Genomic DNA, 27730 nt, shown 5'->3' with positions numbered 1-27730 from the left:
CAAATGGCCTATGTATCAATTAAGATGACAGAGACTAGTCCATTACCTAAATGATCACCCCAGGCTCCTGTGGTCTCCATAACTTCATTTTTGGGGGGCAGAGGTACCAGGGCAGCATCCATCTTTGGCTGCCAGGCCCAGAAGATGAGAGGCTTCCCCGTGAAGGAGGAACATGGAGGGACTGACCTTACTTTGTTGAGACAAAGTGGAGCAACTCGACTCTCCAGGGTCCTACTGTGTGGACCAGGTCCTGATGGTGGGCAAGGCATTGGGGCAGTCTGACCTAGTGGTTTCCAGGTGGAGTCATCATCATGTCCCATTATCTTCTTTGAGAACTTGGGGGTCACTGCTGGAAGCTAGGGGTCTCTGTCTGTCTGTCATAGTAAGTTTTTCCATTAAACACCTTAGATGTCATATTCAGTAAGTCTCTGACAAGTTTGAGGACCGTTATCTATTAAGTATATGAGCTAAACAACCCTTGCTTGTTTTTGCTACTTGCTTTAGGCTATACCTTGAAAACATATACAGGAGACGAAATCAATCTTTGTCCTGTAATTAATCACATCAGTACTTAGCATGACTACAAGTATAGTTGTGAACATATTAAGGCTTAATCAGTTTATAATAAAAAATCACAATTTCTGAATTGAAGTTCTTTTTAGTATTAAAATGAAACTTTAAACCATGAATACAGTTCATAGGGAGATTGACAACTTTACCTTCCTGGTTCTTACATAGTGCACCATTACAGAATATCATAGTTTCTTGTATGATTCAGTTTTAAAATAGCTAAAGCTTAACAAAGTTAGTAAAGACAAGGAGGTCAGACAGTTATTCTGAAGTCAGTCTCTGTGAGCCTGAGAAGACCTGGGATAAGGAGAAACTCTGCCACACTGCTTAGATCATTGTCTTGCTGCATCAGAGGATAGGAATACCTCCGTCTCTGGGGTTTAGTGTTTGGTGCTCATAGCTAATTCTTATCCTTTTATTTATCTATTTATTAAGATTATATAAAAACATCATAACAAGTATCTTACAAATTTAAAGAGTCCCATAACCTTACAAATTTAAATATTAATAAAGTATCTTTTTTAATTTCAAGAGTGACAACAGGGCACAACCATAATCCGAACAAGGCCAAACCAAGCTCCAGCAGTGCGAACAATTCCATGCACAATATCTGGGGTTCCTCCGGGGACCTTTGCAGGGGGGTTGGGTTATTCTCTGGCCTTGCTCTCTGCCTCATACATAGCCTTTGTTTTAGTTCCCAGTTACATTTCATTGTAGCTGGTGTTTGGTTTTTTTTTTCTTTGTAATTATCACATAACACTGTGTCTCCAAAACTACCAGGGTCCCCTGCTATACACTGGCAAGTCTCAGCTGTTCTCTGTGGTCCCTTATGTCTTTAAAACAAACACCACTTGGGTGACTCTTCTGTTACAAAGTTTGGCTGCCAGCAAGATACACTCTTGTATATGAACTCATGGAGGTACCATTTTAATAACTTATTAAATAAGCATTGTTTTTAAATCCTATCTTTCATAAGTCTTATTTTCTAGAAAGGACAGAAATTATCATACAAAAATCCATCCCAATCCGAAATATCTTAGAGACCGGCTGTTGTCTCGTTGGTGGGCCCTCATCAGATGGTTACCCCTAATCAAGATAGCAAGTGAGATCATATGATATATTTCCTCTCCAACCCTATCAAAGATGGCTGCCAGCCATGTGGCTGAGTAAGGATGGCAGCAGGCCACAGGTTGGCTATATCCCAAAATGGAATCATGCCACACTATTCCTTTAAAGATGACCTAAGCATAAAAAAAGATTACCTAAGCATAGACTCTTAACTATCAGCCCCATGTTAGGAGATTTGAATTAAATTTTTGTTAAGCACATTCAATAAATTTACATATCTTGAGGTAGAGAAAGTTTATATATATAGCTTTAGGCAATTAAATGAAATCAATAATCCCTTTAACTGTTCTGTTTTGCTCTTTTCTCCCTCCTCTTGACCCCAGACACAAAGTCTTTAAAAGTGTGCCTGAGTCTGAGAAAGGGAGAGGCACAATCCAGTTCTAGAGCCAGCTTTTCAACAAAGTAGGTAAACATAAAACAACTTTAATATTATTCATATCCAAATGACATTTGAGTCCCTGTTACATCAGATCCAGTGTCCAGAAAGGTTGGAGGTAAATTCTGAGCCCCAGGCCATCATTTGCTGCAACAGGAAAAAACTAAGCTATAACCAAGAAACACAACACAGTAAGCTCACACATTCAAAAGAGACCAGTCAGAAACAAACATGAGGTGGCCACATTCATACATACAAAACAGATAAACAAAGCTTTCCCTACCTCCTCCAGCATTGCAATTCATGGGGGGAAGGGGGTTGCAATGGAACCTTCTGATACAGCCAGAGGTTGTAAGAGCAATGGCTGGGCAGTTTCACGAGCTGTCATGGTAAGTGGCTTCAGGGCATGGTGCTGGGGTTGGCACTCTAGCTGTACAGTGGTGCTGGGGTGGGGGTGGGGTGAAGCAGGACCCACCTGCTGACTTCCGCATGGGGCCCTGGACTTTTCTTCAAAGCTGCCCACTGAGCCCCAAGTCTGGCCCACGTAACCCCATGCCCCCAAATCTCTGCCATTTCTGGGGTGACTTCTGGAGTAGCCCTCCAGTTTATTAATTTTGCTATTCATCCATCCAGTTGGCCTGAGTCAGAAAGACAGGCACAGACAAAACAACAGAAAACACAGAGTCAGAAAACAGAAAACAGAGTCAGAATGACAACAGAAGACACCAACAATTGGAGTAGTGTAGAGGTTCACAAATCTGACCAAGAGAAATTCTCTTAAAAAATGAATTTGGGTGGAATGAGGTTTTTCTCTCATCCCGCTGGGGCCTCCAAATGTTATCCTGAGACTCATGAGAGATAAACTAGTTACACAATTTGGAGTCAAATTTGAATTCTGGCCAGGAAGAAGGACTCTGGCCAGGTCCACTTTTGGGTTCCCAGGGGATGGCTATGAGTCATGTTTTTTAGGGTCTTAAAATGGCAAAACCTATAATTCACTCATTTCCCATCAGGTTCAATCAGGGTAAGCATACATCCCGATGTATTCCCTACCTGTGTACCTCCTGCTCACATGTGATCAAGAACATCTGGTGCGGATGGGTCAAACAAGCTTGTTCAAGGGAGTTAAAACATGTGTCTTAGTATTTCCCAAGAACTACAACTCCCAGCATTCCAGGAAGTTATCTTGTCCTTGGGCAAGTGGGGCTTACAGGTTAACTTTGGCTCTTAACAGCTGTGTAACTCCAGCACTAGTGGACAGAGACAGGCAGATCCCAGGAGCTCGCTGACCAGCAAGCCTAGCAGAAAAGGATGAGCCTTCGGTTCAGTAAGAGACTTTGAATAAGATAAAAAATAATAGTGCAGGACACAGCATCATCCTCTGGCCCCTGCAGGTACATATGTGCAGGCTCCTCTCTCTCACACACACAAACATCACAGATTAATTAAAATATTAATCTAATTAAAAGAAGCACCATGGGGCTGGAGAAATGGCTCAGAAGTTAAGAGCATTGCCTGCTCTTCCAAAGGTCCTGAGTTCAATTCCCAGCAACCACATGGTGGCTCACAACTATCTGTAATGGGGTCTGGTGCCCTCTTCTGGTCTGCAGCCATACACACAGACAGAATATTGTATACATAATAAATAAATAAATAAATAAATTTTTTAAAAAAGAAGAAGCACCGTGTTCCTCCCTCTGTGGTCCTATTGAAACAATGGACCATAAGCAATGGGAATAGCAGGGCTCTGACAACCTCTGTGGTAGTGCCAACCCAGGGCACAGGAACCCGCAGTGTGGACTCACTTCCACTATCAGCTTTGCTATTCGCGGGGGGGGGGGGGAGTTAATTACTCATCTGGTTTCAGGAAAGTCTATGTTCTCAGGAGCAGCAAGGAAATGGAAACATTCGCAGCTAAACCTGGTGCCAGCCGGAGAAGGAACTTGTCTCCCAGAAAGAGACTTCATACAACTCTGACAACTCATCAGAACACCTTGTGGGAGACAATGCAGTAAGACAATGATAGACCAAGAGTCTGTGAGGGTGCGGGAGCCAAACGAACCCCTCAGACTGATCACAGCCATCACCTTCCTCTACGTGCTTGACAAGTGAAGGAGGAGATGCAAGCTGGGGGACTGGTGTGCCAGGTGGTGCCCTAGAGTTGCAGGAGGTCAAGGAAAGGAAGAAAATAAAGAAGCCAAGTGTCCTGGTTTGCTTCCGATTGCTGTGTAAACACCTTGACCAAAAGCAACTTGTGGAGGAAAGGGTTTATTGCATCTCACAATTTCTAATCCATAGCCAAGGGAAGGCTTAAGGAAAGAACTCAAGCGGCAACCTAGAGGCAGAAACTGAAGCAGAGGGCATGGAAGAATGCTGCCTCCTAGCTTGCTCCTTATGGTTTGCTCAGCCTGCTTTCTTACACAGCCCAGGCCCGCCTGCCCATGGGTGACACTGACCACAGTGGGACATTTCCCAGCTCTGGCCTTTAATGCTTCTTTTTTTTTTTTCCTCCCCTAAATGACAGCCCTTGTTCACAACAAACCCCACTAATTAGTGGTGTTAGCTCTCCTCCTCCAACAAACTAGCATAGCCAGGGACACTGGACCCTTCTGAATGAGAGGGGCCCCTTCTGTCCTCGGCTGCTGCCTGCTTATCTCCTTCCTTTGTTGCCTCTGGGTTCTCTCACCTCCAGCTGAAGAAGAATGGTATGTCTGGGCGCTGTCAACTCATTGCAGGGCATGGGACCTTTCCTGAATGCCTGCTGTGTCCTGAGCATGGTGTAGAGAGTGGGCAGGGGGCTGTGCCTCAGAAATTCCAGTATAAGCCTGGCCCAGATGCAAAGAAGAATTAGGCAAGGGTGGCTTAAAAGAAAAGATCTATTCCTTTCCCCATGTCCTTCAGGTCTGGGTGGATAAGGTGGAGGTGGGGGACGGCTGGTCAAATGACTCCTCCAGTGGCGAGGGGCGGAGCTTCACCACAACCTGAGCAATCTTGGGGAGTTGGAGAATGGAAACAAGGACCAGAAGAGAGGGCAGGCCCAAAGGAAACTAACAGGCTGGACAGAAATGCCTCAGGGTGGTGAAGCTTGAGACTAGCCCCTGTCAGGGGTGTGGGAAAAAGCAAGTTCTCCCACGAGGATGTATTTCCCAAAGTGGTTGATATCTAAGAGGTGGGAGGCGTGCGAGGGAGCAGATCTATCTGTATCATGATCAAAATCAGAGCAATTCCTATCCTGGGGACTGGGAATGGAATGCATTTCTTCTGGAAGCTTCCCGGGCAGCTGGCTCAGCGCCACCTGTCTTTGTCTCCATCAGGAAGTTGTGTTAGAAAGAGCGGTGCCCTTCATGATGCTACAGTAGCAACACAGGGAGCGGGCTTGCTGCTCCTGCCATGGTTTCCCAGCAGCTCCAGAGCATCTTGAGGTGGGAGAGGGCCGCGTTCATCTTCTGCCCAGCATGTGAGCTGAAACTGCGCTGCTCCACTTTAGGGTTCCCAGAGAAGCATGGCGTGTCTGAAACACTTTTATTTAAGAAGACTTTTGTCAAAGAGGTGTGGAATCCTACTGAAATACACATGAGTGAGGGCACTTTGTTTTTTGAGATAGGGTTTCTCTGTGTAGTCCTGGCTGTCCTGCAACTCTCTCTGTAGACCAGGCTGGCCTCAAACTCAGAGTTCAACCTACCTTTGCCTCCCCGAGTGCTGGGTTTAAAGGCGTGTGCCACCACTACCTGGCTTTTGAGGCATGCTTTTAAAACATCAAATGTAAGATCTCAACTTGAGTGGGCTGCTATGGGCTGTGCCTCTTGACCAGGTATGTGAGCATTCTTTCCTCTCTGGCTGTTTTAGCGATTCTTTTTTTTTTTTTTTTTTTTTTTTTTTTTTTTGAGTTCAGTGTTAAACGAACAGTTCTTTTGGAGGTCAATGTGCCCGTTCCAAATGAGACTCTACATCTGGTCACATGTTGATCTTATCTAGAGATCAGTAGGAGGAGGCCATCTGTATAATTTCACTGACCAGAGCAGGCCAGGGTGTGGGTCTTTCCCAGAGCCAGTGCAGTGGTTCCCGTGTACACCCGGGCTGGGAACCGCCTTCTACCATTATTGTAGTCAGAGTCTAGACCCTGTGCTCTGTTTAAATCTCCAGTTCTGGTCCCCCACCCCCACCCCAAACCACAGATATATGATCTGTGTTCTTTCCCACACCCACCACTGCCATCCTGACTAAAATCAGCTCCCTTCCAGTCTCTCTATAGATCAAGACACAGTATCCTCCATCTACTCAGTGTCTGCACCCGTAAGGCGGACATTTTCTAAGCTCCTGCACAGACAATGTGCAGACAATTACCTCTCAATGATGAGAATTAAACCCAGCCTGTGTGTGCTAGGCCCCTCTACCAAAAAGCTACATCCTCAGCCCTTGGTATTTTTTAACAAGGCCTCACTGTGTTGTTCTGACTGACCTTGAATTTCTCCTGCCTCTGCTTCTCAAGTACTGGGAAGACAGGCATCCACTACCATGTCTAACCTGTAATTGCTCAAAAATACCCATTGAGACGACTGTTTCTACCCTACAAGCAAGGAATCTGAACACAAATGAAATGGGAATGTGCTCTAGATGTCCAGGACTCAGAACTCCCCTTTTTGACCCAGAACTCCAGTTCTCCCCAGACAATGGCATCGCCTTCCTGCCGTCTCATTGTGAAGCTTCTTCCTCCGTCTACTTAGCTCTTCAACGGTCTCTTCTCTCCAGCTCTAACAGAGACAGTAGGCAACGGAAGAAACTGGGGTTACTGACAGCCCTTATTCTGGTCTTTATTGGGCTCTAATGTGACAAAATCCCCATTGTCAGATGGTTAGATAGACCTGGGGCAAGTGTTACTGGTTTTGATGGAACAAGAAAAAGAGACTTTCATAAGAATCAGGTATGGGTACCTTCAAAGGCCCACCCTAGGAGGTCTGTTCCTATCTCCTGAAGGTTCCACAGCCACCAAATACGGCACTACTTCCCGAGAACCAAGTGCTCAAAAGTGAGCCTAGGACAACCATAGCACCACCCAATAGCTCATGAGGTTAATGCTGTTTTCCCTCCCTCTGCTGGTGAGGTTTTACCAACTTGGCACAAGCTAGGACCATCTGAGAACAGAGTACTTACAAGATGCTTCTGTGTACTTACTGTAATTGGCCCCCATAAGCTGTAGGGTGTGGCACTATTAGGAGGTGTGGCCTTGTTGAAGAAGGTTGGCCTTGTTGGCAGCTGTATGCCACCATCAAGGAGTTGCTGTGAAGTGGAGGGGGTGGGCTTTGAAGTCTTCTATGCTCAAGCTATTCCTAATTCAGTTTACTTCCTAGCTGTCTGCAAGAGGTAGAACTCTCAGCTCCTTCTCCAGCACCATGTCTGCCTGTACACCATCATGTTCCACAATGACATTAATGGACTAAACCTCTGAAACCCTAGGCCATTCAATTAAATGTTTTCCTTTCTAAGAGTTGTTGTGTTCATGGTGTCTCTTCACAGCAATAGAAGCCTTAACTAAGATGACCTCCATCAGACTGGCCTATAAGTTAAATCTATGAGGCATCTTTTTTTGGATTAATGATTGTTTAGGGAGAGTCCACCCTCTGTGGGAATTGTTACTCCTGGACAGGTGGTCCTGAGTTGTAGCAAGAAGGAAGCTGGGGAAGCCAATAGGCAGCATTTTTCCATGGCCTCTACTCCATTTTCTGCCTCTAGGTCCATGCCTTGAGTTCCTGGTCATCTGTAAAAATAAGATAAATTAGTGTCTATTTCTTAGGACCCTCTCTGCTAAGGCAAATTCTACCCTCTCCTGGGTATACAGCAGCCACTTAGCATGTGTTTCTAGTTTATATGAGGAATATGGGCCTTGAACACCCAACTACTGATTAAGGGGAGGAGCTGCTGTGAATACCCATTTGTTCCTAAAGCCTTTTCAGACTTTAGACAGAGGAGCTAAAATTCTGGCCTAAGGCAACCAGTAGGCTGCAAAGCAACAGAGGAATTCCTCTAGCACAGGCCTGACTTGAGGCCATGTCATGTGATCACAGCATCCACAAGGCAGGCACAAGGCTGCTCTAAGCCAGGGCAATCTTGTTGAGGAATATAAATTGCCCAAAGAGGTGCCAGCTCTTCAGACAACAAGCATGAAAGATTGCTTTTCTCCTGGGGCCAATATTTTGCCAAGGGGGAAGTGGCCTGAATCATGGCCAGAGACATTCTCCATGTTTTAGGTGGCTCTCAAAGCCCTTCTCTGACACCCACTCCACTGTAAGAGGATGAGTCTGGGAGGAAGGGAGGCCGTCACAATCCACTGCCTTTCCTGTGGGTTCAACTGGGGACATGCCACTAAAGCCCCTCAGTGGACATAGCACTCAGAGCAGAGACTCCACAGTACATGTATGGGTCCTCACTGACCTGCATCACCTCCAAGTAGCTGTAAGACTTCTGAGCCTACAGGATATAACAATAGGGGATGCTTCTTAGCTGCTACCCAGGGTTCAATTCAAATGTGCTATGAATATGGGTATCCTTTTGCCTCTTGTGTTTGGTATGCATCATCCAGGAAAGCACCTCCTGCCCCGACAGCATCAGCATGTGCTGGATACTCATGTGGCTACTTCTGTTGACGTGAACGTATGCTGGCTGGTCTTATGTCAACTTGACAAACTAGTGTTATGTAAAATGAAGGAACCTCCATTGAGAAAATGCTTCCATAAGAGCCAGCTGTAAGGCATTTTCTTTATTAGTGGTTGATTGTGGGTGGTGGTATCCCTGGGCTGGTGGTCCTGGGTTCTGTAAGAAAGCAGGATGAGCAATCCAGGGGAAGCAATCCAATAGGCAGCAATCCTCCATGGCCTCTACGTCCGCTCCTGCCTACAGGTTCCTGCCCTGTATGAGTTCCTGTCCTGACTTCCTTCAAAGATGAACAGTGATGTTAAAGTGTAAGCCTAATAAACCCTTTTCTCCCAACTTGCTTTTTGGTTATGGCGTTTTGCCACAGCAATAAAACCCTAACTAAGACAAAACTGAAGAGCAACCAGAGACCTTTTGACGTCAGTCATCTCTAGAACTTGGGGTTCTATGGTGAGCTCCATGCGGAGAACACGGATGGTACCACTCACTGGCATCACCCTGGTGCATCTGAAGTGATGCCTAGAGAAATTCTTCCAGAAAAACTGCAGAGCTGCGAGGTATCCTGAAATCACCCTACAATCACGAAGAGGATAGTTGGGTTCCTCGAACACAAGGATCTCTATGTCGAAGAACTGCAGTGTTCTTGGGTTTCCAAGCAGGGAATAGTGAACTTGGAATGACACCAGCCAAAGACAGACAACACTCCACTGAGGACAGCTTCAGAGACTTTTTGTGTGGTCTTAGAGTGGATACTTACTGCATATAGACCTTCAGAAGATTCTCCGACTCTGTAAACACTAAGACTGAACATCCTCCAACCCTGAATCCAGGAGCAGCAACTCAGTTCTCAGTGACCTTACAAGGTGGTATGGGCTTCTGGCAATGGAGTTTCTCTAGGGCGGCCAGTAAGACCACAAAGATAGTAAGCAGTCTGCTCATAGTGTGGTCTGATCCTCTGGAAGCCAGGGCAGGCTCAGCTCCAACACATCCTGGCTAGCTCAGCACTCAGTAGGTGGCTTTGCTATGGTTCATGGAGCTCACAGGTGCTGTGGGATAATCCTCTTGTACACTGTAAAGATTTGTCACGTGAACTGGTTTAATAAAACACTGCTTGGCCAGTAGCCAGGCAGGAAGTATACGGGTTGACCAAACTAAGAATTCTGGGAGGAGGAAGGGCAGAGTCAGAGAGTTGCCAGCCAGATGCAGAGGGAACAGAAGATGAACATGCCATGCTAATAAAAGTGCTGCCACATGGCAGAACATAAATAAGGAATATGGGTTAGCTTAAAATGTAAGAGTCAGTTAGTAATAAGCCTGAGCTATCAGCTGAGCATTGACAATTATTATAAGCCTCAGAGTGGTTATTTGTGACTGGGTAATCAGGACAAATACTCCATTGACACAGAGGTTTTCTCATGACCCATGCCTACCATTTGGTTGCCTTGGCCAGGGAAGAGCAGCACTCGCCACAGGGCACTGGCCAGGAGTCCATTGCTTTCTTGCTACCTGGGGTCTACTGCCATACCTTACAACTCTTCCATGTCAGCAGTAGCTGAGGAAATCTCAAGACTCCTCGGGTAAACCTGCTGCCACAGCCTGAGGCCCCCTCTTTCTTTGTATACAGATAAGTAAAATGATTCCAGAGTTCTCAGAGCATCTCCTAAGACTTAGAACTTGAGGTCTTGCCCCTCTTCCAGTTGAAGGAAAGCAAGTCTTTCCACAGTGTCAACATCTTAATGGTCTCATCCTTCTGGGAAGAGCAGACTGTCTGTAGTGAAGGTTCCTAACGAACCCTCAGTGCCAAGGGGATAAAGAAAACATCTCTCCTGGAAACTTTGGGGCACCATTGTTGGTACCAACGTAACCAAGACTTTCCACTGAAATATCAGACCAGTTAAATTCCCTCTCTGGCATCGGGAGACCTCAGGATAGGCCAGAAGGTCTGGATTGTATTAGCATGGCCGTCTTCCTACTGACTTTAAGTCTAGTCAAAAATCTCACTTGAGTGGACTTTTGGTCTTTCCTCCATTGCTGGACTGTCTGGGATCAAAAGCTAGGTCCCTTGGGGTTAAAGATGGGGGCTTGAAGTCACCACTTCTGTGCTCTGGTGGAATTTTAGTCAGAAGTAACTCCATCACTCTCAGATGGGTTGATCCAACATCAGAAGCAATCAGCTGTGCCTGGTGGTTGTGGCTTAACCTGACCTTTTCTGGGGTAGGAAGGAAATGACAGTGGTCTGCATCCATGGAAAAATCCAATTGGCTTAAAAGACAAGAGGTTTCCTGTCCCGGTTGGTTCTGGGAACTCCACCCAGGATTTATTACTGAAGACACTCTGTGGGGAGCCCAAAATTCAGTTCTGATTTACTGAACGTCTATTAGGCACCTTATATGTCCAGCTAGGGACCATCTCTTCAATTTGCAGTAACTGGACAGTATTGGCTCAACACCTTCCAGAAAACACCTCTGCCAAACATGGACCCTCCTCACATGTGGAGTCTCTCTGCATCCCAGAAGCATCCGTGCGCTGAATTTGGCTTCCCATGTGGAGGCCAAGTTCTGAGGTCCTAGATTCAAGAGCCAGTGGAATAGCGTGTCAGTTAAAGTAGGGGTCAGAGCCTCCTCTTGGGAACAAGGCACTTTTGACACTGCATGGTCCTCTGGAATTCTACCTCACAGTCATCTCCTCCAGGTCACCTTCCTCCAGGCACCTCAGCTCTGGGAGAGGAGAAAGGCCAGGTGCAAAGCTCATGGCTCAGACACTTCTTTGGTACAGCTTTGTTGGAAAGGATTCCTGTTGATATTTGATCCCTTACTGATCTTCATTGTTAATAAATGTAGTTATAGTCAGGACACTGAGATTTTATGACATACACATTTGTACCTAGTGGGTAGATTTCCCAGAGCTCTCTGGGCCCATCTAAGAAGTGTCAACCAAGCCTGGTTGTCAAGACCAGCGCCCACTGCTGAGAAGTGTTTTCTCGCAATGGTTAGAAGATGCTTTGCACATTTTCCCCCTCGCATTGATGCCATTCTGTCTGACCGATAAGATCAAACAGGCTTCATCGTGGGCATGCTTTATACTGAGGTTTCTGTGCCCCATCTCTTAGGACAATGTCAGTCACAGGTTGGATACTCCTCTTGATGTAAATAAAGCACTTGTGGGGACTGGAACCCTTGTCACTTAGTCTCCTCTAATCCGATCCCTACACACCCTACACACCCCTGCTTCTAGCTCAGCAGACTGCCGCAGCTATTTGTGCATCTCCTTATTTGAGTGCAGCCCTAACAGCAGAATGGTCATTACCCTTTGGCCCTGCCCACCTTCTGGTCTAGAGTTAAAGAAGTGGGTGTGTCATTTGAATGTATTTGACTTCCATAGCTTCATAAGGAATGGCACTATTAGGAAGTATGACTTTGTTGGAGTAGGTATGACCTTGTTGGAGGAAAAGTGTCACTTTTGTGGACAGGCTTTGAGGTTTCCTATGCTTAGGATACTGCCCAGTGTCTCAGTCAACTTCCTGTTGCCTGCAAGATGTAGAACTGTCAGCTCCTATTCCAGTACCATTTTTACCTGCAAGCTTCCATGCTCCCTGTTATGATGATAATGAACTGAACCTCTGAAACTATAAGCGAGCCACCCCAATTGGATGTTTTCTTTATAAGAGTTGCCAGAATAAAAAAACTCTAACTAAGACTGTGTGTGTTGGAGTCACGTAGAATGAGCTTGACACCCTTGTTCTTTGTACGTCTTCCCTGCCGGTCACTCTGCATCAGGGTTCCTCTTTCCAGGGCAGAATAACACTATGACCATTAAATGAAATGGCAAAAGTAAAGTGGATGCTTTAGAATAGGGGGACACACCCCTTCCTGGGAGCCTCACACTAACCAAAGGTACCATCTGCCCAGACACTTCTAAATTCTCCTAATTCAAGTCCTCTGAGAGCTTCCCACTTTGTATTTCTTTAAATGAAAGGGTGTTTTTTGGGTATGGATACGAGCCAGCTGTTCGAGGAAAGAGCATTTAGACCTATGGGTCATCTGAGCTAACTAGACTCAATGTGACTACAGTTATCATGGTTCTCAGGGGTTTTCCCCTAGTCCCTCAATTCCAAGTCCAGTGTCACCAACTCATCGGCCACTCTGTCTCCCCACTGGAATGCCTAAGTGGTATCTAACTTCGCATGCCCAAAGTGTAACTTGGGTTTTCCATCCAATTCTGCTCTTCCCGCATTGGGCAGTGGTGCTTCTGTCTACTCAAGAGCTGAATGAAAATGCTGGCAGTCATGCTAGACTTTCCTCAGCTTTGGGAATCTGATCCGTCTATAAGACATCTCAGTTCTGTATAAAGTATCCCTGTCCCCTTCTACACTAGTCCAATCTGACATCGTCCCTCCTCCTAGCTGGGCAGAAGTCCCCTTTCTCCATAAACAGGCCTCCTATGAACTAAAAGAAAATAAATATCAACAAAGGTGTTGGAAAGATGTCCCAGCAGTTAAGAGCCCTGGTTGCTCTTCCATAAGACACAGGTTCAATTCTCAGCACCTACATGGCAGTTTATAATCCTCTCTTACTCCAGTTCCAGAGAGTCTGATGCCTTCTTCTGGCTTTCATGGGCATTGCATTGATGTGGTACACAATACACACTCAGGCCAAACTCTCTTCATATGCATAAAATAAAATAAAATATTTTTAAAAAGTGTAAGTCAGATCATAGTGTGTCTCCTTCACAAAGCATGTTTTTAAACATTTAGGCTAAAATCTTTCCGTGATCTAAATGCCTCCTCGCTGTCTAGAGCCCGCCTATCTCTCCAGCTTCATCTTCCCCTGGCGTTGGTGCTCCATATCTGTAAAGGGCAGAATAACAATGTAAGAATCTCTAACTTTCCGTTAGTTCCAGGGGCATAAAGTGGTCACCATCAGCAGGAGGCAGAGCAAGTCATCCAGGCAGCCTGCTCTCTTGTGCACTAGTCCAATACCCAACTCCAGATGGTGTTTGAGCCAAGAAAGACAAGCACAGCCTCCCCGAGGGGACCAGCGTTGCTGAAAGAGTTAAAAGACTTTTTCTCCAAACACTGGCCCTCCCTCTCCTGTGTCTGCCTTATGAGCTTAATGAGAAATCCAGGCACTTCACAAGGGACTGTACAAATAACTTCTGGGGCATCGCTAACTCCTTCGGCAGCAAGAGACCTGAGGCTGCCAGCGCTTCAGCGGAGATAAGTACGTGGAAAGAAGGTGGTTTTTTACAGCACTGGGCAGACAGAATTTTGTGGGGCTCGGTGTGAGCTCCTCCCGTACAGCAGAACTGAAAAAGCCCGCTTAGGCTCCTCAGCCCCTCTTCAAGATATTTGATTAGGAATTTGGGGGCGGGCCCTGGCGGGGCACAGACTCGCACACTCTCTGTAGGCACTCACTCCTCTCTCTCTCTCCTCCTCCTCCTCTCTCTCACATTCTCCAACCCAAGGAGGCCAGACGGAAGGACGGGGTCACTCTGAACAGTTCAACCCAAGGTAAGTGTAGTCATATTACTTTAGATTTTTGTCCCTTGTAATTCTACAAGAAGAGACAAAGGAAAGGGGTACACTGGAGAGACGTGTAGGCAAAGATGGGTTATTCCTCCCACCTGGTCCGTGACACTCAGGAATGCTGAAGAGAGGTTACGGCAGGGAGCATGAGCTCCAGCATGTTACTGGATTCCTAACAGCTCCCTGTGGGTGTTGGGAGCCTCCATTTCACAAGCATGATAGAAACTGCAAGAGCCTCTCTGCTGCTACCCATGAATCCCAGCATGCTTGGGGCTTGGGACACTTTGGAAGGTGGTCTTTGAATGTCCCAGAAATCTCATAGAGAGGGGCATGATACCCAAATGTTAGGGGGTAAGTTTTGTGTAATATGTGCATTGTTGGGATGAAAGGGGGAGAAAAAAGAATTGACACATGTCCAGAGAGTCATGGATGGAATGAGGTCCCACTCCGCCCAGGAGATGGCTTTTAGTTTGACCTCAGCTCAGATAGGAGAGAATTTCCCTAGAGTGAAGAAATGACAGAGTACAGTAGCTCTTGAGTCAGAATCTCCAAGTCCGAGAGAACCGCTCCAGGGATCCCCACACTGCTCAGAAGGTCACTAGCACAAGAAACAATTTAAGGGAATGCAACCCTGAAGCAACAAGCTAGATCGGTGGGGTAAGGACAGGCCTGCGCTGCTACCAAGCAGCTATGCCTCTGAGGAAAGGCCACCGTGGCTGGGCATGGAGCCCCCTGGGAAGTTGAATCTTGAAGAGGAAGGTAGCTCCCTTCTGCCAAAGTGCCCAGTCTGGAAGAGGGTGAAATGGAGACAGAGGCTTAGTGTGCCAGCCTTCTCTAAACAGCCACCTTGGTCGGTCCTGCAGCAGCCCAGGGCTGTGCATGGAAAAAATGCTCTCTTGGCAGTGGGCCGCTCCATCCGTCTTCTCTCCTGGCCTGAGTCAGGGACCAGCCAGCATCCTAGGCAGTGGGCAGTTGAGTCTGTTCCTCAGATACACTGTGGCTCTTTGTTCAAGGACTGTGGCTGCCCAAGGATGAGCCAGGGTGCCCATTCTGAGCCATCCAGCAGATGGTGGGATGAAAAGACCTCTGATGAAACTGTTTCCAGGGAGCAGAGGGGCCTGACAGGGATGGTGCCCAAACATTGAGTAGTTAGAGCATCATAGTCAGGGCACCTCTCATCAGTTCATACAGAATCTAATGTTGTCTTTTAGCTCTTCTCGTGCCCTGTCCACATTGCTAGTCCTAGCATGGCCCAACAGTGAGAGCGCACCAGGAGACTCTCTTAGGCCAGGAAAGGTTCCAAGCATTCTCTGTCTTAACAACTGTGTTCTGGGAGGTCCCCCTGCTCACAGGGACCGTGTGGTGCCCTTGCCACAGGAACCGGGGCTAGGGTCCCCAGGCCAGATATGACACCCCAGTCTCCATATTCCACACCTCCAGCCTCTCTCCTGGAGACCCCAGTGTGTCTTGTTCTTGTCTTGTTGGCATAGCAAGCTCCAAGGCAACAGGCTCCTCAGCAATGTGGGTGATAGATGAGCCTAGAAAGACAGGTGACGTCAACTAGAGGAGGTAGCTTCGAAGAGGAGACGGAATGCAGCAGGCATAGTGACACATGCCTCTTACCCTGGCACTGGGGAGGCAGAGGTAGGCAGATTTCTGGGAGTTCCAGGCCAGCCTGGTTTACAGAGTGAGTTTCAAGACAGCCAAGGTTGTGTAGAGAGACTCTATCTCAAAAAAAAGAAAGAAAGAAAGAAAGAAAGAAAGAAAGAAAGAAAGGAAAAGAAAAAAGAATGAATGAAAGAAAAGAAAGAAAAAGAAGAGGGATACTAAATTCCACTCCCGGCTATGCACCCATTTCTGTCCAGTTCTCAGTGCCCCTGATCCATTTCAGTTGCCTCTCATGTAGCAATTGCAATCCCCACGGCGGGTGAGGGGAGTATTAAGTCTTCAGTCTTCAGGACCACAGGAAACAGAAGCAGACACAGTACAGTCAGCCCAGAAAACAATTACTAAAGCCGTGCTGGGTTCCCAGCCTGGAACGACTGGCAGTCTGGGTACACACGCAGCCGCAAAGCTGCTAACCAGTGCATTTTCTCACCCAGAAGACTCACAGACGATGGCGCTCTGGAGAAGAGCCCAGGCCTTGTGGTGACCACAGGGGAACCACACCCTCCCCCACACTCAGGACCAGAAACCCCCAGGCTGCCCCAGAGATCAAAAGATCTTCCAGAAGTAGCTCAGCTATTCCCTTTCCACGTCTCAGTCAATTCTGGAGGCATCCTGGATACGGAAAGTACCAGAAGATGCTTGTCCTTGAACTTTCAGAAAAGATTTCCCTGGGAGTCCAAACTAGATGGGAATTCAGAAAGTATCGCGCCATCACTGGCACAGGAAGGTTTACAACTGGGAGGAAAGGATGTTGTGTGCTTCTCAGCTTCAACATAGAACCTTAGGGTGCTAAAGGATGTGAAGGACCTGCCCCCTTCTCCAAACTGTGTTTCCTCCCTTCCCCAAACTGTGGCCCCCACACCTCTGTCCCTCAGATTCCTTTCTAACCTCAGACTCCTTTTGTTGCTGCATGAGCAGAAGTGAGAGAGCCCTGATCTCCCCAGATACCCGGCCCGGTTCCCTGGCTGTGCAGAGCCGGTAGGAGGAGGCACTTGGAAGGAAACGCACACCTTCCGCCCTTGCCCTCCAGTGCTTGACTGCATTGTGTCATCTGTCTAGCACAGAGCCTGTGGCCATCCTGAGCCGCCCGTCTCCCCTCCGGCACCTTCGCTTATGCCCCCACTTGCTCTGCTCTCTCCCTCTCTACAGAGACAAGATGCAGTGGGCCTCCATCCTACTGCTGGCAGGGCTCTGCTCCCTCACCCAGGGCCAGTATGATGAAGACTCGCACTGGTGGATCCAATACCTCCGAAACCAGCAGTCCACCTACTACGACCCCTATGACCCTTACCCCTACGAGCCCTCGGAGCCTTACCCCTACGGCGTGGAAGAAGGCCCAGCCTATGCCTATGGTGCACCTCCTCTACCAGAGCCCCGGGACTGTCCCCAAGAATGCGACTGCCCGCCCAACTTCCCCACAGCCATGTACTGTGACAACCGCAACCTCAAGTACCTGCCCTTTGTGCCCTCCCGCATGAAGTATGTCTACTTCCAGAACAACCAGATCTCCGCCATCCAGGAAGGTGTCTTTGACAATGCCACTGGGCTGCTCTGGATTGCTCTCCATGGCAACCAGATTACCAGTGACAAGATAGGCAGGAAAATCTTCTCCAAGCTGAGGCACCTGGAGAGGCTGTACCTCGACCACAACAACCTGACCCGGATGCCCGGTCCACTGCCCCGATCCCTGCGAGAGCTCCACCTGGACCACAACCAGATCTCGCGGGTGCCCAGCAACGCCCTGGAGGGCCTGGAGAACCTCACAGCCTTGTACCTCCACCACAACGAGATCCAGGAAGTGGGGAGTTCCATGCGAGGCCTCCGGTCCCTGATCCTGCTAGATCTGAGTTATAACCACCTCCGCAGGGTGCCCGATGGTCTGCCCTCAGCCCTGGAGCAGCTGTACCTAGAACACAACAATGTCTACACCGTCCCTGACAACTACTTCCGGGGCTCACCCAAGCTGTTGTATGTGCGGCTGTCTCACAACAGCCTCACCAACAACGGCCTTGCTACCAACACCTTCAATTCCAGCAGCCTTCTCGAGCTCGACTTGTCTTACAACCAGCTGCAGAAGATCCCTCCTGTCAACACCAACCTGGAGAACCTCTACCTCCAGGGCAACAGGATCAACGGTGAGATCTGGGGGAGGGATGGGGCCCCTCCAGAGCTAATGGGGATACAAAAGAAATGAGCACAGGGAACAAAAGAATCAGTCAAAACTCTCACCACCAAAGCCCTGTAGTGCAGACAGGCTCGCACCGGACCTCCAGCAGAAGTAAGAGAGCCACTATAGGGCTGGTTGGCTCCAAAGGCCACTTCCTAGAGGAAGAAAGTTTCAAGGTGGGCACAGCAGCTGCAGGGAGGCAGGATGAAAACAATTAGCGGGGGGGAGGGGCAGTGTTGCCAGGAAGAACTTGTCACTTAACAAGTCACCTTTGGGGAACAGCCAGGGAGCATGCTTGAAAGGAAAGAATCACGTGTCACGTGTTAGGAGCAGTGAGAGATGAGTCTAGAGAGGCTCTAGAGTAGTGGTTCTCAACTGGGGGTCGAACAACCCTTTCACAGGGGTCATATATCAGATATACTGAATATCAGATGTTTACACTACATTTCATGCATACATAACAGTAGCAAAATTACAGTTATGAAGTAGTAACAAAAATAATTTTGTCATTGGGGGTCACCACAACATGAGGAACTGCAGCATTAGGAAGGTTGAGAACCACTGCTCCAGAGGGATATTCAAGAGATTTTGTTATCTTCTGGGGTCTGCTTCAGGAGGAGGTCGGGCTAAAGAGCTGAGGTCTCTGAACATCCTTACGATCACCAGCAGATGTAGCCTCTCTGTTGGCCCCATGACTCCTGCCTGTGCAGCTTAGATTTCTGGTCTGGGTGTTTATTTTTCAAACTTACCAGTTGATGGACTAGAGTGGGCAGCCTCTCAGAGCTGAGCATGGGACTCTTTCTTGCCAGTTCTCCCTGGAGTTCAAGGAGGCTGTGGTGGCAAAGGTCCTCCCTGAGGCCAAGTGAGCCTGGCCGTGCAGGCTTCAAGTGGGAGCATGGATTGGGAGTTTTGTAAGAATTTCTTCACATAGACGGGACCACCTCTCTGAGGCTGAGAGCTAAAAGATGAATGTCTGACTGGCAGTGGCCTTTCAGCCTCTTTCTGTTAGGAGGATCTCACGCTCAGAACATGCTTGCCATGCTTGTGTTAGCCCAGTGGCTTCTGATCTCAGCTGGGAGGCACTGAGCCAGCATTTAGCCTCCCTCCCACTGTGGCCCAGTGTCCTCTGGAGAGGTGTCCTCTGTGAGTGACCATGCAGAGGGCTTTGAAGTTCCTTTGACCTGCGGAGAAGGAATGAGCCATCAAAGCACAGGAGAGCCCCAGTCCTGTCCTCTCCCCCTTCCCCTGTCCTCTCAAGGGGACAGATCAGTCATCTGGCAAGATGTTAACAGCCAGACAGCCTTTCTCAGAGGGAACAGGGGAGGTTGCAGTGGGGCTGTGGAGGGAAAAGGTGTCTGTCTGGTCCTTTCTTTTGAACTGCAAGGCACCCTAGGTTGGTTTTTACTTAAAGTCTCTCTTTTCGGGGAGGAGTCATTTATTCTATCTTAAAGATATCACACACACACACACACACACACCCGCAGAGTTTGGCGTTTTCTCACAATTTATGTCCCACCCTGCAGTCACCTCCCACCCTGAATCCAGAAGAGCTGTCATATGAGAAATGTCACATGACATGCTGTACCTCGTCCAAGTGCAGCCCTGAGCATGTGGCAGGAAGGCACTCTGGGAAAGAGCACAGAAGCTAATGCCTAGCCATTCAATCAGAGCCATGAGACAAGGAAAGGTTGTGCTACGGTGTCTTGTCCTCTTTCTGTCTTTATGCAGAAATATCCAGTCAGACACAGGGCGATCCCTCTCCCGAAGGCAGCTCTGAAAGTAAGTCATTCAATGAGCTGCTCCAAGGCCCTGCAAGGAAGCTCTCTGTTCAAATCACTAGAAAATGGCCGCATCTGCCCCAGATCCCTGCGTGACCAGTTTGGGCCTAATTCCCTTCCTTCCCTCTCCTGGTTATCATTTATTCTCTCTCCTGGCTTCTTTTTAATAAGCAGAGAAACCCCATGCCATATCATTCTTTCGTTAGTAAGCAACGCGTGCAAAGTGCATGATCCAGAGGACCTGCCACACGGTTCCACAGCCAACCCATGGTAACACACCGTCAGCTTGCCTTCTTGTTGCCGTTTCAGAGTGCACACGTCCAGTTTGGGTGCTTGTTTTCTGAATTTCCAGGCTGGGGAAGTAAGGTATAAAGAAAGAAAGACCATCTCTCCAGGTCACCCAGCCTAGGGAAGAAAGAACCCTCAACCCCTGCCCTTTGTCAGAGCACGTAAAGACAGGCATCTCTGACTGAGAACAAGGGGGAGAAGCCCACCCGGCTCCCTGGCCTGCCCACCACATACACTGAGGAAACCAGGAAGAAGACCTTCCTGCGCTGGCAGCCTGGGACCATGTTGGGGTGAAGGTACAATAAGAGAACTTATGGGGTGGGGACAACAGAATAGGAGCTCCAGGGCTGTGCAACTCGGCAGCCCCCCTCCTCCCTCCAAAGCCTTCCTCACTTTTTCCAACCTGGCGGAGAAAGTGCGGAGGCAGAGCCATGGAATGTTATTCAGAAGCTGTGGGATCCAGTGGCGCGGGGCAGGATTGGAATTTGGAAAGACTTATGTCAGTATTTAATCTGGGCTGGAAAACGTCTGCCCACAACCGAGAACTTAGATTTTTAGCACAATCTGCAGGCTCCAGGCTGGGACTTCTACCTCAGTCCCAAATCGACTAGGAAGTGACAAAGAAGTTGGCCACCTCATGTCACCCCAAGGCCCCTGTACACAGATAACAGACCCAGCCTCCATCTTGACTATAACCACTAAGTCTGTTCCCAAAGATCCGAGGGAAAACGCAAAACAAAACAAAACAAAACAAAACAACAAACAAACAAAAACAAAAAATAAAACAAAAAAAACCATTTCAGATATTCTGCCCCCCCAAGAGTATTTCCCAGCACCCCACTCTTCCAGGGACCTGATTATTCTACAGGTCTGAATTCTGTGCCTGTTTGCAGTGCAAAGTGGTTTGCTGCAGCACCCCAGCCCATCTTGGTCAGTTCTTAATGGAGACTAAAAACTGACAGTGTTAATTCAAAACCACATTCCTCCTCAGCCTCAGCCTTCTGCGCCATCTTCCTTGGCAACCCTCATTTTCACACTCACTGCCTCCCTGGGGGAACCCCCTCCCCATTGTCTCTGAAAAGTGGGTTAGCTCCTACCAGCCCCGTTCTGATAGTTCCAGGCACCTCTGCAAGAAGAGGGGAATCTCTGGTGTGACAAAGGCAGCCAGCCCTGCTCTACGGCCGGGCTGCAGCTGCCAGTGTTGTGTGGATCATAGCTCCAGACCCCACCGGCACCTCTGACAAGAGTGGCCTTCTGGGGCCCCAAGTGGAAGGCAGCCCTGACAGGCCTCACGGCGTTCAGTGACGATGTTGCCGTCTCTCTTGGAGTTTTCACTGGGATCTTGATTTTTCCTTTCAAATGACTGACAGTAGACCAGAGACCAGTAGTTGACTCTGGTTGACACACCCAAGAGGACAGCAGAGATAACTGTGGGAGCCTTTATGTTGCGAGAAAGTAGAACTATGATATCTGTTCCATGGCTTAGGGGAACTCCTCTCCGAAAGAGTCCTTGGAGAGAGACTTCTGAGAGTAAAATGAAGCAAGGTCCTGAGGGGATGGCTCTGCCTCCACCTCCAGTCACAAGGTCTGGTGGAAAGGACACCCAAGGACATTCAGGGCCTGCAGAACAAAGCACAGGTAGGAGTGGGAGTTTGGAGCCTGTGCTTCAGAAGCTGGAACCAAACCCCAGTGGTGGTGACAGCCCGCCCATAATTCTAGCCTCAAAAGACAGAGGATCCCTAAGGCAAGATAACTGGCTAGCTACCAAGAGTAGATGTACCAACAAGCTCTGGGTGTGACTGAATGACCTTACCTCAGGGAAAGAAGGCAATTGATGAGGATTCCTGACAGTTGCCCTTGGCCTCCATAAGCATGCACACAGATGTGCACACATATACAAGTGTTTCACATACATGTAAACATGATACACACACATACACATGAAGATGGAAAGGGGGAAATAATAAATAAAAGAGGCAGACTTTTTACAAGGTGTGGTGGTACACACCTGCAATCCCCACACTCAGCCTGTGGAGGCAAGAGCGTCTGGAGTTCAAGGCTATGCTTAGCTACATAGTCAGTTTAGGGCCGGTCTGGACTATATGAGATCCCATCCCCCAAAGTAAAAGAGGCCTATGTAATCATATGCAGGAAACAGGGGAATCACTTATTTGATTTTGTTTTGCTTAGTATGTTTTTTGAGACGGGGTCTCTCTCTCTCTCTCTCTCTCTCTCTCTCTCTCTCTCTCTCTCTGTCTTGGAACTCACTGTGGAATTCAGTTTGACCTTGAACTCACAGAGATCTGCTTACCTCTGCCTCCCTGGCCCTAGACTAAAAGGCCTGCAACACCACTTTTGCGTGGCCATTTATTTGACTTTGGAGCACTATGGCAATGCTCCATTTCCAGCCTGCCTTCCCCTTCCAGGCTCCTGAAGGCTCGACACACAGACACTCGTCTCTAAAGCCAGGATTTCTCTCCTTCACTTCCTACTACTTTCTATACCTGCGAGAGGACAGGAAATATTCAGAACGGTGTCCCTGCATTTCCGGAGCGTCCTCTTGGTAGTGTGCCATTAGCAAAACCCTCCTCCCAGAGGCAGCCAAGCTTTCGCAGCCGCTGTGGTCTATACCTACACTCTGCTTCCCCCTGCTGCCCACAGACAGGAAAAACACAAGGCTTAGTGGGAGGAACGACCAAGGATTTGGGGGACGGGCATAGAAGTGAAGTACAGGTTGGGGTAGGGGTACCGGAGGCTGAGCTGTAGAAGCTGAAACAGGGCAGGATCTGTTCCCAGCACTGTCCCAAACAATGCCAATCCGTCTGATTCCAGCTCTCGCCGACGCTCCACTCTTTCGCCCCACCCCTGCCCCAGTCTTTATTTTAGGGATTCAAAAGGGCCCTCCGTCCAAGCCCGTTTTTTATCTGACTTCTAAGCTGGACTTCTTCCACCCGCCCATCCTTCTTGTCCCACCAGAGTTCTCCATCAGCAGCTTCTGCACGGTGGTGGACGTCATGAACTTCTCCAAGCTGCAGGTGCTCCGCCTGGATGGGAACGAGATCAAGCGCAGTGCCGTGCCTGCGGATGCGCCCCTCTGCCTGCGCCTCGCCAGCGTCATCGAGATCTGAGGGGCCTCGCTCCGGGCTCGGGGCGGGTCACACGGCTCACCGTCACCCTGCTGCATTCGGCTTGGATGGTCTGGTTTGGTTTTTGCTGGATGGTCTGGGGCAAGCAGGTGACACAAGTCTCCTTTCAATAGGCAAGGTTAGGTGGGATCAGAGACCCTGTCAGATTCTGCAGAGGGCAAAAGTAGCGGAGGAATAGCCTTAGAGTCCAGTCTCCAAAATCTTCCTGTCACTCCACCTTTCCCGTGACCTGATCTGGCGGAGTGCAACCTTGCGTAAACAGTAGCATATAACCATTTTCAGACAATCTGACTTTTGGGGCTGTGCTCAACAGCATGGTCCAGCTGCTGCTTCTGCAGTTACTCTGGGCTCCTATTCATTGCTTCCCAAAACTTACCTCTTGCGCAGCCACCTCCTCCTAGGCCCAACCCAGCCACTCAGCCCTCTCTCACTGAGGCCTCTTCTATGCCCTAGGCAGTCAGGAGACACACACACCCCCCAAGGCCCCCATGGTAGCTGTTCAGCAACCTGTGGAGAGAGGCCACACTGTTGTCTGAGGCTAAAAGGATGCCTAAGTTCACCACTATGCCTCCCTAACCTTCCCTGTTTAAAGCCACCAAATCGAAGGTCATCAGCATAATGATGATGCATAATGATGATGTCATGGTTTGATACCAGAGGAGACAACCAGTTCTGTAATGGAGGATCAGATTCAAAGGAGGGAAGGGTTCCATGGTACCATCACATCCATAATGTGGGTAGGGAAGGGTCACACCTCAAACTAGCAGAACTGAAGGGGCAGGCCTTGTCCCCGGTTTCATCTGACCCAACACGTTCTGTGCCCCTTCATGGGCTTTCCGTCTTGAGGGGCCAGCAGTGTGGTTTTCAAAACATGAGAAAGACCCGTCCTTCAATCCAAGTAGGAAAGTTTGGTGCCCAGATGGCGGAAGCAGACTTCACCAGCCTTGGGCCCACCTGCTAGCCCAGCCTAGGGAGTGATCTCAACAACTGTTTTGTCCCTAAGGCCAGAGATTAAGGTACCAGCTTTGCCAGAGATGCTCGCTTGGGTGCAAGAAGCCCAAGCCAGGCCAAGTCTTGCTATACTAGGTATGGATTCCTGCTTTACTAGGTCAAGCCACTCCTCATGCCCAAAGGTGCCTGGGATTTGTAGCGTGGCTGACAACAATCCTGTCTTCTCCTTCCTAAAGGTGATGTTGCCTGGGCACAACCCACAGGCTCTTCTAGATCCCACTGGGATGGAGCCATCTGGGCAGCCAGCAGCAAGGACTAGTTGAAGGATGTTAGCCTGAGTCAGGTCTCTGTCCAGACACCTTACAGTCCTGATTCTGCGTGCACTTGGGAGCAAGTGTCTCTGAAAAGGGGAGGGGTGGAGGAGGGTGCTTAGACTGTGTCCTGGACTCCAGAATCTCCAGTCCACCAAAGCCAAACCAGCTTGTTTCAACAAGGGAGCGCCGCGTGTGGAGCAAAGCTGCCCTGCCCAGGGCTCGTGGGAAGCACCTGCCTGTGAACACTGGCATGCCTCTATAAAGGGTCCTCAGCATGGGGCAAACATGAGGGGTGGCTAACCTGACTAATAAAGTTATTTTATCCGTGCATCTGCAAGGATAGAGTCATTGGTAGCAGCCCTCCGCCTTGCCTCAGGACACCTAGTCACACAGGCCTCAAGCTGTATTCGTTGGTATTCTTCTTGGGTAAGTGTAGCTAAGAGCTTTTAAAAAGTAGCCTATACAAAAAACTCAAGTTAGCAAGTGTGTTGTAAACTTTAATCTCACTATTTACACACCCACTTATCTCCCAGGAGAAAGAAAAACTATTTTTGAGGGTTGTTTTTTGTTGGTTTTGTTTCTGTTGTTGTTGCCCTTACACACACACACACACACACACACACTCTCTAAATGCCTTTCTCCCTCCTCCCTTGCCTACTCTGTAGTTCTGGACCCGGCGGAGCTGCGGTATAATTACATTAATGGCTTCTGCCCTCTAGTGGCTCCTGCCCAAAACTGAGAGCTGCCTGACCTCTCAAAGCTCACTCCGTCCTGGAAGAACTAAGTCTGCTCCACCTACCTACTTTCCTCTCCCCTCTGTGAATGTTTCTTGAAACCCTTCAGGTACCAGATGCCAGGCTAAGAACTTAACATTGTCTTGAAGTACGAAGGGTGGCTGCGCCTGCGCCTTTGATGGAGAGGAAAGCGGAAGTGACTGAGGATAAACACACGCCAAATTCTGACGGCCCCAACTCCATGTTTTGTGAAAGTGAACTGGAGCAGGTTTTAGGAAGGAATGTGCGAGATGTGAGTGCCTAGGAATCCGGCACAGACCGGTGCCAGGGGAAGGGTGAGGAGATGGGACACTTATGAAGGGGTCTAGCCAAACAGCTGCCTTTCAGTTTTGATTCTTAGCAGCTCAGCTACTTGCACTGTATTAACTCTTTCGGATTACTATGGCAGACCCTCGACATAAGCAACTTAAGGGGGGGCAGGGTTTATTGTGACTCTTAGTTCCCCAGGGTCTTGCTTGTTCTATCACAGGAGTGAAAACTCAGTTCACGGCAGCGAGTCTGTGGCAAAGGGCCGTTCATGTCACAGCAGAGCAGAAAGCAGAGAACAAGACCTTCTGCTCTCTAGAGTCTACCTCCTAAAGGCTCCGTTGTAACTGGAGGCTTCTCTCCCACCCACCAGTTCACTCTGGGACTTAATATTAATTACAAACTGTTGGGCCCATTAGCTCAGGCTTATTATTAACTAGCTCTTACAACTCAAATGAGCCCATTTCTATTATTCTATATTTCACCAGGAGGCTCATTGCTCATTAATTCACATCTTGCTTCTTCAGTGACTGTGGAGGTCTCTCTGACTCCGCCTTCTTTCCCCTTGTCTCTTTGCTTGGATTTCCTAACTAGCTATATTCTACCTGGCTATTGACCAAATTAGCTTCTTTATTAGCCAATGGTAATAAGATATATTTACAGCCTACAGAAGGGCATTCCACATCATTCCATAACTCCCAAAGTAGATTCAACAGCTGCAGAACAAACATGAAAACAGGAGCCCACAGGGGACGTTCTAGCTCCAAGCCAAGGGGTAAAATAGTCTTTAGCTCACTTCAAAAGTCTTGAGGTTTTTTGTTTTGTTTTGGGTTTTTTGTTTGTTTGTTTTGTTTTTTGAGACAGCATTTCTCTTTGTGTAGCCCTGGTTGCTCTGGCACTTGCTTTGTAGACCAAACTGACCTTGAACTCAGAGATCTGCCTGCTTCTGCCTCCTCGGTAGATTAATCCTCCTGGGATTAAAGGCCTGTACCACCACCATCATCCGACTCCAACTTCAACAGTCTTAACAATCCCAACACCTTCCAGAAGACGGAAGTTCAAATACTCTGCTGAGACTCAAGGTGACCTTTTAATCATGAGGCTCGATAACTCAAAAGAATGCTACCTGTTCATAGTCTATAGCAGAAGGGCGAGCTTTCCTATTCCTACAGGAAGAACAGGGAGAGAGAAGAGTTGGAACTAAAGCAAACTCAAAACCCAGCAGGGCAAAGGTCAACTCCTGCAGCTCCATGTCCAGCATTTAAGATGGCAGGATGTGATTCCAGTGGACATTGGAGGCCCTGGCCATGATAACATTTGCGATACACGTGGTCTGTTCGTTTGGGCCACGCTCTTTAGACATTCTGTGTTCCTGGCACCGACTATGTCATAGGGTATCTATCGCAGCTTGGGCGTTACCTTCATTGCTTCATGAATAGCCCTCCCACAGCTCCTCGACAGGTAATCCAAACTATCACCTGCCCTCACAGACTTTTCTCTAGAATCTTACAGGAAAGCTCCATGACCCCATAACCCTTGCCTTCTCCATACCTGCAAAAGTAGCCCTGTGTAAACAATGCCAAGTTCTGCTGCGGCTTGAGCGGCAGGTGGGCTTCCTTAGACTGTGCTACAGAGGCCTTTCGGCAGCTGACCCCAGGAAAACCTGACCTTAGACATCCCCTTGGGAGTACAGCACCCCACTGGCGTGCTCTTTAGAGAAGAGCTTGCAGCTTTACATGCTGAAACCTACATGAATAAGATCTCAGTAATTTCTGCAGCGCCCCGAGGAACCTTCCACTTGTCTTAATAAGAAGCACTCAGCTTTTTCTATTGTCATTTCTTTATCTGTAACTTTAAACAGCTCCCTCTCCTGGCTAAACTGTGTACTTTTTGCATCCTTCTGATCATTTTTTCCAATCCTGATCCTCACCGTAAACCTGCCCCAAAGCACCCAGCAATGGCCATGCCCCAGCCCAGATGCTATCTTGATATTTCTTCCACCAAATTATCTGTCTATTACATTTCCATTTAACCTCACTTACAATTTCAGAACACGGGAAATATGTTCAAGAATTCTTTTCTGTAATCCCACACAAATAGCTCTTTGAGTCCTTGTTCACATTTAAAACCTC

The 27730-nt window shown here is 48.4% G+C and overlaps 1 protein-coding gene across 1 annotated transcript; it reads left to right on the top strand.

Moving 5' to 3' along the window:
* The first annotated feature begins 13829 nt into the window (after positions 1–13829).
* Fmod (fibromodulin) lies at positions 13830–24888 on the top strand. Its single transcript, XM_048430788.3, has 4 exons — positions 13830–13941; positions 14186–14231; positions 17064–18049; positions 23124–24888. Exons 3-4 carry the CDS (start codon positions 17071–17073, stop codon positions 23273–23275), a joined length of 1131 nt encoding a protein of 376 aa, XP_048286745.1. The 5' UTR covers positions 13830–13941; positions 14186–14231; positions 17064–17070; the 3' UTR covers positions 23276–24888.
* Positions 24889–27730: the final 2842 nt, after the last annotated feature.

This window comes from Myodes glareolus, chromosome 5 (assembly GCF_982192425.1).
Source record: "Myodes glareolus chromosome 5, mMyoGla1.1, whole genome shotgun sequence".
NCBI classification, from domain to species: Eukaryota; Metazoa; Chordata; class Mammalia; order Rodentia; family Cricetidae; genus Myodes; species Myodes glareolus.
This window is presented reverse-complemented; position numbering and strand designations above follow the sequence as displayed.

Bases quoted from the DNA above. Each gene is read 5' to 3' on its own strand.
- Fmod (XM_048430788.3), top strand. From the start codon at position 17,071: ATGCAGTGGGCCTCCATCCTACTGCTGGCAGGGCTCTGCTCCCTCACC. The intron at 18,050-23,123 runs GTGAGATCTGGG...TTGTCCCACCAG, and splicing joins CCAGGGCAACAGGATCAACG to AGTTCTCCATCAGCAGCTTC.